At 34.7% G+C, this 20,233-nt stretch overlaps 1 protein-coding gene across 1 annotated transcript; it reads left to right on the plus strand.

Moving 5' to 3' along the window:
- The first annotated feature begins 8,052 nt into the window (after positions 1 to 8,052).
- On the plus strand, positions 8,053 to 8,571 carry LOC138322189 (probable ATP-dependent DNA helicase RecS). The gene has a single exon (XM_069266240.1). The coding sequence runs from the start codon at positions 8,053 to 8,055 to the stop codon at positions 8,569 to 8,571; it is 519 nt and encodes a 172-aa protein (XP_069122341.1).
- The last annotated feature ends 11,662 nt before the right edge of the window (positions 8,572 to 20,233 follow it).

Genomic DNA, 20,233 nt, shown 5'->3' on the forward strand with positions numbered 1-20,233 from the left:
TATAATGCTTAAAAGCATATATATTTCAACTGAAGTCGAGTCAGTTAACAAAGTTTCAGAGAATGAGCCTGCATACAATGTAAAAAAAATAGTAATATAAATAAAACACATGTTGCATATAAGAATTGATAACAAATAAGCAGTTTAAAAATTCAAGTAAGGCCAAAAAAAAAACCCGTCTGTTTAGGGTTACATTAGGCAAAAAAATAGGGTCAGCAGGTCAGGAGGATTTTTATGATAATGTCTTTCACTCTAAAATAATGGCCAAAACCGGAGTCTGAGATCGAAATCCTGACTTTCAATTTTGTTTTTGTAGAGAAGTTGGGGTTAAAAATTAGGGTCGGTCGGGTATCCCTAAACAGACATTTCTTTTTGGCATACAATGTAATAAGATATGTGAATAAATTCTCTGAAATGCACAGTTTTCAATAAAAACTATCCTACATTGTCATCTATTGCTTTTACAAGAGTACAATGACAGCATATATATACAAAATAATGAAAAAGTAAATATGGTTAAAGTGCTCCACAGTCGTATAGTGCATAAATGACTCGTAATTTTACAATAATTTGTGTTTAATCGTGTATATATATGTCTAATTAAGAAAAAAAAATATCAGATACTTTATTTTTTATTTGGTGCATGCACAATCAGTACTTTATTCCATATAGAAAATAGTGCCACAGAATGTTTTTAGGATGCAATTAATTATTTTTAATATTATTATCTTTAAGTAAAATGGTATTTGTTATTGAAGAAAAATACCATTAAAATTGGTCTGCTGTTTATGAAAAAAATACCATTGTCAGGACTGAAGCATCTTTTAGTCAAACATCCGGACAAAACAGAACCTCAAACAAGGAGTCTAAGGACAGAACAGAAACTCAAACAGGAGTCTACCATGTGTATCACTGCACATAGAAAAGTCAAACACAAATACTTGAATGCACAAATAATTATTACCCCACTTTTGGCCACGAGTTAATAGCTTGCTTCTGTGAGTTCTGTCATAAACAGAGATACATATAATCTTGGCAGTTTCTGCTCCTGCTAAGCATTTAGCATAAAGAGAATGTGACAACTGGTTTGCCCTTAATGTGACAACTGGTTTGCCCGTTGTCAGTATAATGTGATCGGTTGTGTGAGCTATTTGGTGTCTTTATTGAATGGGGACGACTGGTTTGTTTAAATAATTTTGTTTTTGTTTTATTTAAGTATGTTTAATAGTTGTATTTGATATGAAATAGGCATTAGGTTTCACTATTACAAGGAACCAACATACAATAGTCTCCCAAAATACACCAAACAAACACTTCACTACATTGTATCCATTGGAGATCTTTTTATGATCCGAGTTGTTAAGTATAGGAGAAACACCGAAAATGTGGAATAGTCAAGATAATAATTGTTCGAGGCCCGTAAGGGCCGAGAACTATTCATTATCTTGACTATTCCACAGGTTGAGGTGTTTCTCATACTTAAAACATGGCACTGAATGTCATTGGTGCTCTCCACTATTACAATGGGTATTGTTAAACTATTCCACAACCCTTACTACCTATTTAAACCTTGAGACCTATTCATGATTCATTTATTTACCTCACTCGGAGAACAAGAATCATGATTTGCATGCTTTTTTGAAAGATTCATGCACAGGTACTATATGGTACTCACACTGAAACATTTACACAGTTTAGTTTTCACTATTCAACATGGAGGACCATCAATATGTAGCTCTGTATGAAGTGGTGATGATTTTTGGACATAAATTTGAAGTGATTTGGGTAAAAATCTTTTCCCATGCAGCACAGGCCTTAGAGCGAAGTTTAGAAGGAAACAAACAACAAAATAATCCCTAATGTGGACGCAAAATAGTGAAATCATGTTGAAGAAGAGTGTGTTGTTTTTTGAAAGTATTCCAAGGAAATAATTATCTTCTTGAAAGGTGTTGGGATGTAAATTTGATTGATTGATGTCATTTTTATGGAATATGAAGTGATTTGGATATACAAAATATGGAAAAAAGCATGTCGAACATCTGTAATTTCATTTTGGCAGAAAATTCAGCATTTGGGATTTAATCTTCATTCTTCTGGATTTGTTAAAGTGAATTCTTTTCTGGGTTATGGATACAGTGGCTGTGAAAGAACTGATGAAATTTATTTTGGAATGAAGTGATGAAAATTGTGTACATTTAAGGATTAAAGTCTCTTTCTGGTGGTTCTATCGAAGGATAAAGTTGTGTAGGGTATCGATATTTGGAATGGATCGCGAATCGGTCCATGAAACAAATATCGATACCCTACTCAACTTTACCCTTCGATAGAACCACCAGAAAGAGACTTTAATCCTTATATTTACAGTCTTAACTATTATTTCCATAGCTTAAAATTTACCCTTAATAGTGTTTATGGCATTTATAAGGCTAAAATTGAATTATATCGTTTGGTTCCGACAGGCATTTGGAACAGCCACTGGAACAGTTGCGGAAATTCCTGCCACTTTATCAATGAACATACAAATAAAATGAGTTCCGTCTGATGAAGCATATATCTGGGGTTTTTCCGGTATGAAACTATAAATTGTTATATTTATCTGTTGTTAAAGACACCATGGTGCAAAGCAGTTTGGTTTTAATTATTTAACGTAGAATTCGTTTCCAGAAATGTTGATTAGTGGAGAAAATGGAAACAAAGATTAAATGTTCCTGATAAATGGATGTACTATCACCACCAGTCGTAAAGCCATCCTCAGTTGTCTAGGTTTGCATACACAAATAATTTCGTCAGTACTGTGTAACATATTAACATTTTCTCCCTGCTTTATGGAAAGTTTATTCAGCTGTATTTGATAACACTACTAACAGGTGATATTAAGTATAGCTGATTTTGGAACTGCAGATGGAAAGGCATCGCTGTCACTTAACAACGAGCTAATTGGTAAGTAGAATTTATGTAAGTTAAAATCAAACCGATGAGCCGAAAGGCTCAAGGTAATAAAAGTATTAAATTGAATTCGTAATTTGGTATGAATTTATTGTTTTTATTTCACTCTCGCTCACAAATGATATCGGTTACTGTAACTTGGCTTTCCATCTGCAGTTCCAAAATCAGCTATACTTAATAGGATAACTGATTTGAAACATTTTCGTGAAATTCTTATTGATAATCGTATGCATTAATCAACCAATATCTCGTATAATTAAGTTTCATGACATAAACCTCACATGATAAGTTTTTATGACAAAAATCTCATATTATGAAGTATCATGACATAATATGTCATAACAGGTTCTTTTGTTGCTAAAATATACTGTGGTTACAGCTAAAGTTCGGTGTACAACATGGGACAACAACAAGTGTTTGTGTTCTACAATGACCTACCACAGAGCGATCTTAACCTCTTAACAGAAGTTCTTACAGGTTAGTGGTATGAGAACCACAGAGTGACTATAACCTCTTAACAATCATTCTTACAAGTTAGTATCATTTCTCAGAAATCTGAATTGTCAAAATATGTGACAATAGAAATGTGTTTCTAAGCCAAAGAAAGAAAACTGTCTTCAGGTTTCAAAAACACACTTTAATGATCGCCCTGATTCACTATTAAGTGTTTATTTTCAGAAATACGTGTGCTTTATCATGTAATTCATGCAAGATTCGCTAACGTGTAATTGATACTCTCTATTGAACACGAACAAAATATTTTACAGATAAAAATAACTAACGTTCTTGTTTTGGCATAACGAAATTTTAGCTAGCACAAACGTGATTTGGAACAGATTAGCGCGATGACGGACATTTGCTATTACCACAAAAATACAGTCAGCGTAATAATATTTTAGCGCATCTTTTCTGGAATAGAAAGCTCTATATGTTCTTTGCTGTTATGAACAGATACTGACATCAGTCTAACAGGGTTGTACATCAGATGGCAAGCTAATTTTAACCATATCTATAATACGGCCACACTTAATCTTACAGCGTTAGCGTATTGAAGATTTGGTTTAAATAATCACATTTCGTAAGGCTACATATGTTTCTCTGATTATGAAGTAACTCTTAAACAGCGACGTTAAAACCATGTCATATTCATAAAATAACATGTTATTCTTCTCTTCAAAGTAAAATTAGTTAGATCAATTTGACAGGTGAGGGAGGATTATCTTCTGATATCAATGTTTTCTGGGCTCTCCTACCTAGGACTATGTATGGACAGTGTCCCTAACAGTATCACGTCGTTTGATGTACACATGCTCTCACAAAGGTTATTTCTGGCCAGCCATTTGACTTAGTTACAATTTGGAGACAATTACCTGTTTACATTCTATATTTGTGTGGTCTAACGACAATTGCTAGGTACAACCTGACTGTCAACAACATGTTATTCTCTCCTATTTGTAGAAATGTTTAGTAAACTTCTTAATATTTAGCGAAATCTTCATACTTGAATTTAAAGGTAGGGTATTATCCATTCTTTCCATGTTGAAATTTTAATATGACTTCTTTGAATAACAAGGTTTGAAATGGGCAATGGATAAGCTGATATTATCCACGATACTTGTTTGCAGCCTGTTCAAGATCAAGGATGGTATCTTTCTTGAAGAAGCAAATGAAACAGATGAGACTGCTATAGAAGACCAAGCGAGGGAGGAATGGCGCAAATTTATAGTTCAATGAGGCCGAGAATCAAAACAAGGTATTAGATCATTTGTTATGTATACACATATGTGATACTAAAAAGAATTAAATAACGCTATACTGTGGCTGACTGTGTGGCTTTGAAGTTCGCTTCGCTGTGTAATGTTCAACGGAAGTCTCTGCGGGTACTTAGAATTGCCGTCAGTTTTACTATAATTTTAGCTAAGTTGAAATGTATTAATAAGACGATATAAATGGACAATAAACAATCAATAGAAAGTACATGTTCAATAGAACTAACTGAGGTAGAAATCATATGCAGATATAAATCGGTATCTTAATTACATTGATTTTGCCGTGTCCAAAGCAAATGTCCCAAATGCGAATATGCCCTACCTTAATCATAACGTTTATGACGTACTCATACCTAAAACGATTTTTCTTGTGTTGTTAGCTCTAAAAGCATATAAAAGTACATTTTCTGTTGTTCATTTTCATATATAACATGACCCATGTCAGTTGCAAATTACAAAAGATATATCCATTGCCGCATGTTACATAGAAATGTCCCATGTTCACTTTTACGTTATACGTAAAAACCTTGTTTCATCATGACGTCGTCGTTTATCCAACCATTAAACAACATTCACTCATACAACTATATACTGAAAATGTTTCCGTCGGATAATACACTAAACATTAATTAATGAGTCCTTCTAAGGACCAATCGAACAGAAATTATAACAATTAAACTTGTAACCCCCTCTGCCCCTGATACCCGATACCGATACTACTATCAAGCAAAACTTTATTTGCAAATGTCATTGACGTTAGACTGCTAGCATGTTTTACGATAACTAATGAAAAAAGCTAAAGGCTTGCACTAAAGGTGTGAACCCCAACTTCTCCCTACCACCTTCTACATTATCCGTGTTGTGGGCATTTCGATTTCAGTGTTGTGGTTATGATATTACTTATCCTATTCATGCTATTGTTTATTTTCTTGGAAACACATTTTTATCTGCAGATTAATGTCCCCGGAATGATAAAATGTTCCAGACATCTGCGTAATGAAATTTTAATCCAAGCCGTGACGGTATCTGACGGGAACATTTTAGTTAAAATTTCAAGCTATACACACCGATTTTGTTTGTTTGTTTGATTAATTAACGTCCTATTAACAGCTGTGGTCATGTAAGGACGGCCTCCCATGTGCGAGGTGCGTGTTTTGGGATACTACGGTATATTCATGTTATGTCTTCTTGTATAGTGGAACTGTTGCCCTTTTTATAGTGCTATATCACTGAAGCATGCCATCGAAGACACCAAGCAAACACCCCACCCGGTCACATTATACTGACAACGGGCGAACCAGTCGTTCCACTCCCGTTATGCTGAGCGCTAAGCAGGAACAGAAACTACCACTTTTATAGACTTTGGTGTGTCTCGGCCAGGGGACAGAACCCACAGCCTTCCTCACAGGAGCGAGCGCTCAACTAAAGGCCAAAAGTGAGGTTGTGTCAAGGGAGAAGTTAGGAAGATTAAAGTAAATTAGGAAGAAAGAAAAGATAAGATCCTAGATTTAGTCGCCTCTTACGATCATGCAATAGGGGCAGCAGGTACAATTCTAACGCCCTACACCGAAAAAAATAGGGAACTACGATAAGTCAGTGACCTTTCACAATAACCTCTTCAAATGAATACTTGTATCAGGAGGTGAAATTATTGTTTATGTGCATATGCTTACATGAACATATTAATGTACATGCAGTATATGTAGCCCCGTATTAAAATTATGCAATATTAATTGTACATTGACTTTTTGTTTTTTAGTCATTTTGGTCTGGATTCCGGCCGGACACCAGATATGTCTTGGACATATCTTGTATCCGGCCTTTCAGGCATAATCGGGGAGGTGCACGAAGAATTTTAACTCTAAGTAAAATCTCTCCGGTATCCCGTAGATTTTCATAACCGGCAACATATCCTTCAAGCATCGTTTAATACCGGGAATCGAGCGGCAATTACAACGCCCAACATTCGGCCTGGTACAACTATATCGTTCGTTGTCCGTAAGATACTCGGGCGATATTCGTACGATGTCCGATGAATATGCCGGTTATCGCCCGGACATCATATAATAATAGGCCGATTAGCATTATATGTTCGGTTGATATATATATTCACTGCCTCATCGGTCCCCTAAAAATTTTAATCGAACGGCCTCCTTTTTTATGTAAATGATGTGTAACAATTTTTTGACCGTATTGTCCGATGTCGGGAAAAAAAGGCAAAACCGCCGGTGTACTCCCGATTACCCTCTATCCCCATCCGGAACTCCTCGGGGAATAAATATTACCCTCAGATCATCCGGAACTCCTCGGGGAATAGATCCGGAACTCCTCGGGGAATAGACATTACCCTCGGATGTGAGCGTATTGATATGCGCAGATTTTATGTAAATGCGGTTCAGACGAAGTAAAATTCCCCATAATAAAGTACATCTAAAAAACGTACTTAATGTGTTCCATTCGTTTCTAAATTACCTCATCACTTTTATATTATACAATTATCGACCTATTTTCAGGTGGATACGGTGAGTTATCAACCCGAGTAAGTGATATATCCCGAGGCCGGAGGCCGAGGGTTATATCATTTTCGAGGGTTGATAACTCACCGTATCCACCTGAAAATAGGTCGATAACTGTTTTATTATATGACACTTACATGATATTAACCCGGCTCTTCAAAAATACTTTAAAATCTACAAAAAAAACCCAAGATGATATTTGCAAACTTTCTGTTTACAAAAGCAATAACATAAAGTATATGGTAGATATATATATATCCAAATGCTTCTTGCTAACGTTTTAGACTGGTAGAACTGGAATATTGTATCAACTACAGCCCGTCTGGCATTCTTGAAAGTTTTCCATAAATTGAAGTTAGCAGTTGTCACCGTTGATCGCAGTAAACTTGCTGCCTTCCGCCATACATGTATATGTTGCCGACTATAATATTGACGTCACAATAGATTATCCCGACGTCATTGAATGAGGGAGACTCCTGTTACGCTATATTTGGGTATGACTTGACGTCAAAAGTGATTATGACGTCACATTTCAAGGGAGTTTTCCTCGATCTATTTTTGACACAGGTTACTGGACTCGCGAGAGGTATCTGGACTGAGTCCAGTAACCTCGCGTGCTTTTTGCCGCCGATTTCGGGGTTGATATCGCAGTTGATGAATACTTCTGAGAAACGTATTGGCCAATCAAAATACAGCAAAAACACCAGTCATATAATAAATGATAATAATTATTGTTCTACGAATGTTTATTATAAGAAAAATGCATATGATGTATTTTCTGAAAAATCAAAAATTTAATCACGTTGGTAAGGTAAACAAAGATGGCGACGCCCACATTTGACATGTGTTGCCAATTGGCATTAAATCAATACGGTGTTTCTTTCGATCTGAAAGCGGAACAGAAGTGCGTTTTAGAACATATATTTAGTGGACAAGATACTCTCGCGATTTTACCAACAGGTTATGGCAAAAGTCTAATTTTCCAGCTTATTCCTTACATGATGAGTTTTAAGCTACAAAGCCAATGTCCCCTTATAACATTAGTTGTGACGCCAATATCGGCGATCATGGAAGATCAGTTGCGATCTTTGGCGAGTAAAAACATCAAAGCAGGCCATCTCCTTATAGACGGGACTAAATTTAAAACGTTCGAGGTTGGCTCTGATGGTGAAATATCAGAACATTTACACAATGTGACAAATTTAGCAGAGGCAGGTCATTCTCATCCCGAATCTCTGGTGTGCAATAATAAAGTGAGAAAGCTGTTAGCATCAAAACCTTTGTGTGACAGGATCTGTTGTATTGCTGTTGACGAGGTCCACATGATTAGTGAATGGTAGAGTACATATCTATAACCTTTTTCACATTTAGTATCTTTTTTGTTCTTTTCCCTTCGATTCTTTGAAATATTGATAACAACCTGGTAGTCTTATTTCTGAATGATGATTATCAATAAGGAATAATGGATTCAGTCTAACATTTCAACATATATTTTTATTCATGAGAGGTGCATATTAATAACAATAACATCATATATAATACACTGCTTTTTGAAAAGAAAGAAAATACTGTAAACATGATACAACCGTATTAAGACTTGAATAGAAAATAATCTTCCTTCAATTATTAAATGTTTTCTACCACAATACATCATGTTATTCCACTCTCAGGCCATTGTATAAATGTGATGGTTAAATATATTGATATCAGTGGAATAACACCCTTCTGCCTTTTGATTGTTTGAGACTTCGACCCGATTCGGCGAACTATTTTTTTCTCATTGTAACATCAAGTTTTGGCATTCTTGTAGATGTTTTCATTGTGGTAGAAACAGGTCACACAACTCATGGTTATTGGATATGGAATATATTTCACATTGATAACAAAACTTGTGCCTTTTGTTGACTTTTAAAAAATAAGTCACTTGTGTGAAAGAAATTCCATATCCAACAATCACTCGTTGTGTAACCTCTCTTCTAAGACTTGTTCCCTTAATAAAGTCTTATATAAAATAATTTTCCAAAAGAACATACTTACATTTTAAAACTTTGAAGAAATTAGAATTGGGTTTTGGGTTTATTAGTTTAACGTCCTATTAACAGCCAGGGTCATGTGAGGACGTGCCAGGTTTGTTGTTGGAGGAAAGCTGGAGTACCCGGAGAAAAACCACCGACCAGCGGTCAGTACCTGGCAACTGCCCCACTTGGGATTCGAACCCGCATCCCAGAGGTGGAGGGCTTGTGGTAATATGTCGGGACAATTATATTAGGATGACCATAATACAGATAAATGTTTGGCCAGAAACTTTGCATGGGTTTAGCAAGATAGAATTGTATATTTTTTTATTTTAGATATAAAAATCAAGAAAACATTTGAGGCCTATGAAAAACAGACACTTGCACATTAATATGTCAATTAGAACAGTATGACAAATCTCCTAATCGATTTGGTTTTCAAATACCACATTTCACAAAAAATATTCTGGATCATATGCATGGAGATATTTCAAAATATTTACTTCTAAAAAGTCCTGTAATGTAGGAAATAGTTCAACAATATGCTCCAATCGTTCTGTGGGAGTGTGAGCTCCTGACCGTAGACTCGCTGCCCCTTGTAACCTCTCCCTTGTTAACTGGTCTCCTCCAACAGGAATTCTTAAATTCTCAATCTCATCACCTGTAATTCAATTTATATTTCCCCATAAACAAAGAGTTCCATCATTTTCACAAAGACTACAATATGATATATATAAAACAAGAGATCCCAGAGGGATGTTGGCGCCAATCAAAGAATGATCTATGTCTGACAATGGAAAGAGGAACCTTTTCTCTGTTTATCCATATCACTTTATACTATTTCATAATGTACTAATTGTATACATTTTCAATTGCAACATTGTAACATTTATATTTAACGAAACAAAAATATTGTTAGTTGTTATTGTTAATTAGTTTTCTGTTTTCTTTCCCTGTATTGCTTTCATATTTTCAAAATACAGTGTATTTCAATGACATTTATTTTCTCCAAATGATAATCACAGTTTAAATACAGAAATGTACAAGTAACAAATGATTAAAAGAACATGTAAATACATGTATGTGAATAGATCTTATTATTAATTTTTTGAAAATTTGACACTGTTGATTAATCTTGATCATGCAACAACAAAACAAAAGAAGTCCTAAAACCGAAATGAACAAATATGGAAACAGTGTTGAGAATATATAGAGTTTTTTATCTGTCCCAAAATTATAGCCAGGGAATATCATACAGTCAAACCTACCTAAGCAAACCACCTCTGTAAATAAGACCACCTGCTTCTGTTTGATTGGTCAATTTTAGCACTTAAACTGTATTTTATTCTTCTTCTTTCCCATTAAATGTTCTTACTGGTATTGTAATATAAAGTGTCTTATTCACATATTACAAGTTTAATAACTGATGTAGGGTCAGTATACACCACACAAAATGTATTCACAACTTCACCTCACGTGCATATACAGTCAATGGTGAGCTAGTAATTACAGGTAAATATGGGATCTCAACATTTTTTGACCAAATAGACGGAGATAGAAATGTTTTTACAGTACCAGTTTGCTGAATCACAGGAGTACTGTCCTTGACTGAAGTTTCAACTCGTTCCGTTGATTCTGAATGTTAAAAATCGTACCTATGTTACCGAGCCGCCACACATGTCTGTACTGTGTTCCGCCATATTCGAGCTAAGGGACGTTAACGATACTAGGCAAAGTTAGCTAAATGATAATACACAATGTATTGTTAATAAGAAGACGACGTTGGTGTTAACACCAAAAGGAAACTAGACACTACTGACACTACGTATACTGACACTACTGCAACATGCGCAAAGTTGAAGATAAGCAGGCAGACTATATAGGTAGCTATATAATTAATATAGACATTGTTTCTACTTAGTTTGCTTTACAATACACTGTTAGCCTCCCTCAACGTTTTCACTAAGTTCTAAGAACCTTGGGTGATCGGGTGGTGTAGTGGTTATGCAACTCGCCTTTCACCTAGCTGGCCGGGGCTCGTTCCCCGGCACGGACGTGAAAAGTTCAGGGGTCATCACGGTGGTTTTCCTCGGGCACTCTGGTTTCCTCACACTCTAAGACTTCGCGCGCTTTCATTCGGGCCATCGAAAGTAATTTGTATAAGTTGTATAACTTGTTTCGCAATCGATGTAAAGTTTATATTTATATCTATAAGAACTTTTTATACACTTAAAATGAATCATGTTTAATTCAAATTGAATGGAATATGACTGACTGATGACGACTGGTTGTTAAGCTCCCCACCACTAAGTCATGAATCCAGACCTTCGTATTACAGCTTCCATTTATATACTGGTCATACGTCGGTGGTTTCCTTTTGGGTACACCATAGATATGTATATCAACATACCCTTTAATGTGTACGGTAATACGGTACAGTTGTATATGACTTTTGAAAAAAAAGTAATTCTTGATTTACAATTATTTCGATATTTTAAAACTACAAATGTTAAAAAAAACTGTACATTAAAGTATTGTAATTCTCAGACTATTGGTATCTTTTGGTGGGTGGTGAATCGCACATTAAAAGTTCCCTCTTGATACGTGGGTATGACAATTATAACTTGACTCTTTTTTGTATTTCCTCGGGGATTTCCTTAAATTAACCAGGCTTAAATGATACAGTAAATATACTATATTCCATTATGATTAGCGGAATGTATATTATACTATTTTTAAAGATGCTTCACCGCCGACAGAGCATACACGTACTCATTGTTTGAATATGATTGTTGTTTAATTATGTAAATTAACACAAAAATACTGTATTTTGTTTTGCTTTAAGTGCATTCAGTACTTCATTCCAAGTATGGCATAGAGCCATGGACTTTTTCGGGACGAAATTAATTAATTTCAATATTTTCACCTTGAAGCAAAATAAGATGCTCAAACCTTTCAATTGTGACAATGGTGTAAGGTGAGTAACCTTACTAATTCGTCTACTCCTGTTTTTTAATTTAGAAAAAAATGTCAGCGGTGTAGCATCTTTAATGCACCATTGTGACTTTCTCCTTGGAATGTAACAGCCACGAATATAAATCGTTAATCTTTGACCTATAAACGACTATTGTATTGACGTGCCTTTAAGACATAGTCTGCAGGAATGTGTGAAAAGCTTATGTTAAACTGATTATAAAATTTGGAAAAAACCTTATTCAAATAAGGACATCTGGTGAATTAATAATATTTTTAACTCTGTTTTCTTTCATACATGTCGTATTGTGGAATTATTTATAGTATCCCATTATAAGGTGCGTTCGTAACTGCAAGTTTTTTTCTGGTTCGATTAGATTTCGCTTATCCCTTTATCGCCTCGAACATAAACAGATGGGTGGTATAAGGCAGCGTGTTTCAGAAAACATGTGACTCGGCTTTAAACTGCTAATTTTTAATTACAATTTTAAAGTATAGAGTAAGTAATTACAAAATTTATTTCATCACCATTTGTTGGCATGTTTCACTACAGCCCCAATTTCATAATAAAAGATAATGACGTCACTGATGACATCATCAAATCATTCTACCCTAAATCATGAAATTAAATCACTCCAAATAATTGGTGAAAAGTAAACGGAAAACACAAACTTATACGAAACACATTATTCAATTCTCGTGTTGTATTTATAGACTATCAATACATTCATTTTTCTCCAAGTGTAATCGACTTGGGATAATGGTTACTGCATCGATGTTGAATTTTGCGATGAACTGTTTAGAACCTTTTCACAGGGGCATTTATAGCCTTTGAAATCGTCATTCACACGACGGGCTCTGATATGTAAAACCATTATTATGATCAATAATCGAGATATTAATTTTCGCGAATTTAGCAAACTTGAAATCCTTGCGAATATTAACAACTGAACAGTATCACATGTACAGTTTTTTGCTGATCTTAGTTGCATTTGATGCATTTGCACACGGAAATATAAGTAAGTGAACTAAACTGAACTGCAATACTTTAAATGTTGAAATGAATATTCATATTTTAAAATAAGAAATCTAAAACAAAAAATGTAAGTCAAAACAGTGAACCTTACGGTACACTATCTTCAACATTTAGAACTAAATCACAACTGATGTAAAAAGAAATAAGCCACACACAAAAACAAAAAACAAAAAAGAGAGAGAGAGAAAAACACACCAAAGAAATCTAGGCTTTGAGGACAGAGGTTAATGTGAATTGCCGTAGACTGTCTATGTAAGTGTTCAATAGTTATTACAGTACTCTAATTGGCCTTTTGCAGAACGTCATTTAGACAATACTCCTGACTCCGCTGTGGTGTGCCTGCTGTCGTAAAAAAGACATTGACACGACGGTGTTGTCCCTAATAATGAGAGTTAAATAGTACAACACGTGTGTGCTAGAGTGGTGATATGGTACCTAATAATGAGAGTTAAATAGTACAACACGTGTGTGCTAGAGTGGTGATATGGTACCTAATTATGAGAGTTAGATAGTACGACACGTGTGTGATAGATTGGTGATATGGTACCTAATAGCGAGAGTTAAATAGTACAACACGTGTGTGCTAGAGTGGTGATATGGTACCTAATAATGAGAGTTAAATAGTACAACACGTGTGTGCTAGAGTGGTGATATGGTACCTAATAATGAGAGTTAAATAGTACAACACGTGTGTGCTAGAGTGGTGATATGGTACCTAATAATGAGAGTTAAATAGTACAACACGTGTGTGTGTGCTAGAGTGGTGATATGGTACCTAATAATGAGAGTTAAATAGTACAACACGTGTGTGCTAGAGTGGTGATATGGTACCTAATAATGAGAGTTAAATAGTACAACACGTGTGTGCTAGAGTGGTGATATGGTACCTAATAATGAGAGTTAAATAGTACAACACGTGTGTGCTAGAGTGGTGATATGGTACCTAATAATGAGAGTTAAATAGTACAACACGTGTGTGCTAGAGTGGTGATATGGTACCTAATAATGAGAGTTAAATAGTACAACACGTGTGTGCTAGAGTAGTGATATGGTACCTAATAATGAGAGTTAAATAGTACAACACGTGTGTGCTAGAGTAGTGATATGGTACCTAATAATGAGAGTTAAATAGTACAACACGTGTGTGCTAGAGTGGTGATATGGTACCTAATAATGATAATGAAAGTTAAATAGTACAACACGTGTGTGCTAGAGTGGTGATATGGTACCTAATAATGAGAGTTAAATAGTACAACTCGTGTATACTAGAGTGGTGATATGGTACCTAATAACGAGAGTTAAATAGTACAACACGTGTGTGCTAGAGTGGTGATATGGTACCTAATAATGAGAGTTAAATAGTACAACACGTGTGTGCTAGAGTGGTGATATGGTACCTAATAATGAGAGTTAAATAGTACAACACGTGTGTGCTAGAGTGGTGATATGGTACCTAATAATGAGAGTTAAATAGTACAACACGTGTGTGCTAGAGTGGTGATATGGTACCTAATAATGAGAGTTAAATAGTACAACACGTGTGTACTAGAATGGTGATGTGGTACACATACTCAGGTGATCACTTTAAAGAAGTCTGTTCAAGTTTGCATAAAGAAGAATAAACTACTGCAAACGACACGGTTTTAGGGATGATTTTATATTAACGTGTTTCACGATCCTCATGAAGTTGTCATTATCTTTATGCAAAAATAAATGTTGCACGATTTATTATCGTTTTTATAAAGTCAGAGTAAAAAGATCGCGAGTTTGAAACCAACATAATATTATGAGACGCTTGTTTGTTTGTTTGTTAGTTTAAAAAAAAAAATTTTTTTTTTTTTTTGCGATAATAAACTTTAACCTCCGTATTACAAATATGGCACGTGCTTGAATAAAAATTCCACTACTTAGTAATAGATGGTCACTAAGATGACCTGCAGAGGTTAAAGTATCCTCCAAAAATGCTTTTAATTAATTGAAATGTGCACTTTTGATTATAACTACATAAACATAAAAGTATATATTATGTATATCGTCAGACCCGGGATCAATGACCTCAGTAGTTTTTGTTCCCGCTTTGTCATAGAGGCAGTAAGATGATTGACTAACCTACACGTCTGGGAAATGTGACCCGCTGTGTGGTTATGCTATTCGTCTCCAGCTGTATGCTTCAAGGGTACCCATCTACTGTCATTAATCGGCTGTATTGGTGGTGTAAAGGTGATCATTTGTATCGACTTAATGGCAAGAGTATATATTCCATATTAATCATTCTTAGCGACAGTTTTTATGTAAATGTAAAAAGGACATAAGTTATGGAACCCAAACAAACATACTAAAGGTACAGATTTTGATGTTTATGTAACCCCTGTCAACACTAGTAGCAAAATACTTCTCGGCTACATTTAATTTCTCTTTAGCTCGACTGGTTGATCCTCAGACTAGTAAGGTTCCGAGTTCGAACCCTGACGGCAGTGATTAAATCATAAAATCATGTGCTCTGTAACATGTATTAAACAAAATGCTTAATTTTTTAGATTACCCCGTCCAAATTTATTATTATGTGAACTTTATAAGAGTAAACGTATCTTGGAAATGTCTGTCTGAGTTCCTCGATCGCGATAATTTTTTCGCATCAATGGCCGCTAAACGTGATTAATATGATACACTTACCGGTGAAGCTATACACCGTGGCCGCCTTACTACACAAATTGCAACCGATTAATGACATAGATCATGTGCCTTTGGAGTTAAAATGTATTGACGCAAAACAAATCATACTTTAGCATATGAGCGTTAACAAAAGAAAAACAAAAACGGACGTTGGTAGATATATGTATTTGGGTAAAAACCCAAATCGTATGTAAAAGTGTTTGTTTGGTTAAGTATCCTCTCTAATTCAATAAAACGAAAGAAATTCATGAATGAAATAATGTACATTTGCATATAGATGGAACGTTTCTTTTTGATTGGCATTATAAATGATTTTTTATAAATTCAAATAGTTCCAGTTCGATCCATTAATAAATAAAGATACAATGGACATTGTAATTATAGCCCATGCATTAACTGTTAAGAAAGATATATGTATATATAAGAAACAGCTGTGGACAAAAATAATTCTTAAAGTTTTCATGAAATATGAAAGGAAAAAATAATTTGATGATAATTTTATCTGTAATAACCTTAATTAATCAGCTGTGTTTTTATAAATGCGGAACATAAAAAGACAGATATCATTATCAATTTTAATTATGATTATTCGTTCTATAATTAAGAAATACATCATTTGAATGATGAATCTGACAAGATAATTAACCCAGCTGTTAAATCCCATGACGTCACAGGAACCACTGTCTCCAGACCGACTGTGATGTTGTGAGAAATGACGATCGCTGTCGCTAAAACAATGGACACTCGTCATCTCTCAGACATCCTCACACTGACTGAGGTAATTATACCGGTTGTCGATATTACGTCCTCGATATTCTCTATTCCACTTATTTCTACCTGAAAAAATAACTACTGGCAAGAACATCAAATAAAAAAGGCATAAAAAGTGGAAACATTAAACGCGAAATGAATATATTCTAATTTGTTGATATTTTGCTACAGTTGACGGAAACAAAGAAATGGAGCAATAAAAGTTTGCTGGCATAATCTAATATTCACAACTTCATTTAGATTACTATCTTGTCGACATCACGAGTATCAATCAAGAAGTACAAATCTCTATTTGATCGACCTATGTCAAGTGATTTAGCCATATCACAGTGTTAATTTTATTTCTATTGTAGCGCACTGAGCCGTGACCCCAAGCAATGGCGCTTCATATTGAAATTTATTCGACCAGCTGTTTTATCTCATCAGTTGTTATTTCCTGTTTCACGGTATTGTTAGCTTGATTTATATAGAAATTCGTGATCAATTAAACAGACTGATGAGATGTGTTTTCGAAATCTTCATAAACGACATATTTTACAAATGGATACAGTTTCTAGTTGAAGTTTTTGGTATTATAACTTATTGGTACAAATATCAAGCATATAAATATTTTTCACAAAACACCTTGTTGTCAGGCGTTGTTACTCTTTAGATCTGTTTGTAGTTGAATAATTAGTATTGCCGTGACATTACCAGAGGTGTCTGTCTACGATAAACAAAAATATAATTAACTTTGATACATGTAAATTTATATCTTAATGCTTTTAAATAAGTGCACTTCAAATGTGTGTGCAAAATATGTAATTATGTATTCTGTACCGAGAAGAAAATATTTCGTCATTATTTATTGTATATAAAACATAATACAAAATGCAGTAATTTGAGTTGAAAACATATTTTGTCTACTATTACCCTATACATTATTTAATTCCATGATTGGGGACGTTTCTTTTGAAGTAAACACTAAATATCACATTGGTTACTGAATAAATCCTGTACCAACCGTCAAATACCATACTGGTCTGAATTAATACCCATATAATCGTTTATCTTTTAATCCAATCAGATATGTAGCAGGGCATTAAGGGCACTCTTTACCATCAGAATTGTATGAACACTTGTACACATCAGCCTAATGGTGATTCTAATGTGATATTCCTGATGGTTCCTCCACAGATTACGACCAATAAAAATACCCGATAAAATATTAAAAAACGTAAATAAGATATCTTTGATATAATCACCACTAATACCAATCAATCGACACGAATCGCTGGCTGATTGGACCCATAGGCACCTGATAGTTTGCTGAGATATCGTCTGAATGTCACTCAGCCGTGTCGGCACAGATACAGCTCGACATTGTAACGTGTCAGCCAGGTGCGAATCTCTCACAGCCATGGCAATAAATATCTCACTTAAATAGTCATGTTATTGATATTGACCATATTGTTTATATTTTTAGCTGCTTGAACTATCCAGTCATGTTCCATTACATTAATCCGTCTTTTTTTAAATAAAAATTGCCAAGATATTTGTTTGTTTATACTTTCCGTTATCGCGAATCCCGTATACAAGGGCAAGGACGTATATGAGACTTATAAATCCTTGACAAGGGCAATGGCTGATAGCTCATCAAAGGGAAAATTAGAAAATCCAGAACGGAATTCAGACGTAGTGCTGTTTTATTTGAGATACTGCTTTTTAGTTTCGAGTATATTTCTAAAGCGAACAATCGCAAAAATTAATGGCCACGAAAAAGTGCCAGGCATATGTTAAGTGACTATCAGACCGCGAGAAAGTAATTGCGCAAAATTAAGTCACCAAATATATGATAAAAGTTTTTTTTTTACAATACTATAATGTCGAACCTTTTGCTTGAACCATTAAAATAGATATTGGTATTTATGATAACAACATACTGTAAACAAACATTCTTTCGCGACTTCAAGATTTCGCGATTTCCATTTCAATACCAGCTCGTGAATATTAACGTTCGCGGATTTAAATATTAAATAAAAATCACTAATGGTAAAACTGAGACACATAAAAATATACGACTACAATAGAACCAGGTGTTTCAGTTCTAATGTGGTATGGGTTTCTTCCTCAACGGCAGTCTCCATAAAAAGACGTGACAGATTTTTCTTTATATCTTCTCGTGTCAGATAGGCGTATCCATGGCAATAAACCTGTGCATAATACATGTTTATTGCAAAAGTTCCTGATTAAGCCTAATTTGACGTCATCGGAGAAACAGCATCATATTTTCTGCAAGTTGTTACAGATTAAATAGAATTTTACATGGGTCTGTGAAGTGGACAGGGATATCCCAACCCGAGTGAAAGTTTTGGCCGGTCAACCCGAGGCTTGCCGAGGGTTGACGGCCAAAGTCTTTCACGAGGGTTGAGATATCACTTTCTCCCAAACTTCACAGGGAAATCCCGTGGTTGCTAGGGAAAAGATATCTCTATCTTACACAGGGGGTGTAAGACAGCTCACACGCGCTAGACAATAACGTGACGACATCAATACATGCGGCGTAACTGTGGCGCGCATTGTATATGACGTCATCAATTTTGACGCATAACGACGTTCCTGCGATAATGACGCGATGAAAAAGCCGGAAACCAAGTGGAATTTCATCATTTTTTTTCTTCTAAGTATGGGAGAAAAAGAATCAAACATGGGTCTGTGAAGTTTTACAGGGATATCTCAACCCTCGTGAACGATTTTGGGATGGTTGTTTATGCTTTAAAATTATAGCGTACATTATATCCGAAGATACTTTTGAAAAAAAAACGCTGTTTCGATTGAGAATCACATTCAAAGTTGAAAAGTACGCCGTCATTTATTGCACTTAAAGAATGATAAAATTAATTAATTAAACCAACGATAACGGTTGTCAGAAGGAAGATTAAATAATCTGTTGCAATTGTGGCATACTTCAAAGGAATGAAATCTATTTGAGATTATTTTATACCGATTGAATTAATTTCGTTGACGATAACAATGAATGTAACTTTGTCTGATATAGACACATTTAATTCTATTTGAAGTCTGTATTATCGAAAAAACCCACAGCATATGGATTGGCTATTTGTAAGTTTTGTATGCTATCATTTCATGTAAAAGTACTCTTTGTGGGGGAAATAGCAATACATAGTTAAGCTATAGTGATTTATTATTATCAATGCTGATATTAATATAAATTAGTATTCTTTTAACATGTACTACACAACTAAGTTTTTTTGCTAAACAGTTTACCTTGACATTAGTCGAGAAGACTTTGGCACAGAATCTGACAAACCTAATCTGATAATATCATGTCAAAATATGATTAAAGAATACTGTAAATATGTAAATATAAATATAAATTTAGATAGCAAGCAGTAACACACTCTTTGAAATAAACGTAAACAGTAATTATAAAATAATTCGTCTCCGCTTTTCATTTGATCTTACTACTCAATCATATCAACAGTAATGGTTCACGAAAGTACGCGTTAAAGAGTCCTAACTTAATCAATTTAA

Source organism: Argopecten irradians, chromosome 4 (genome assembly GCF_041381155.1).
Source record: "Argopecten irradians isolate NY chromosome 4, Ai_NY, whole genome shotgun sequence".
Taxonomy (NCBI): domain Eukaryota; kingdom Metazoa; phylum Mollusca; class Bivalvia; order Pectinida; family Pectinidae; genus Argopecten; species Argopecten irradians.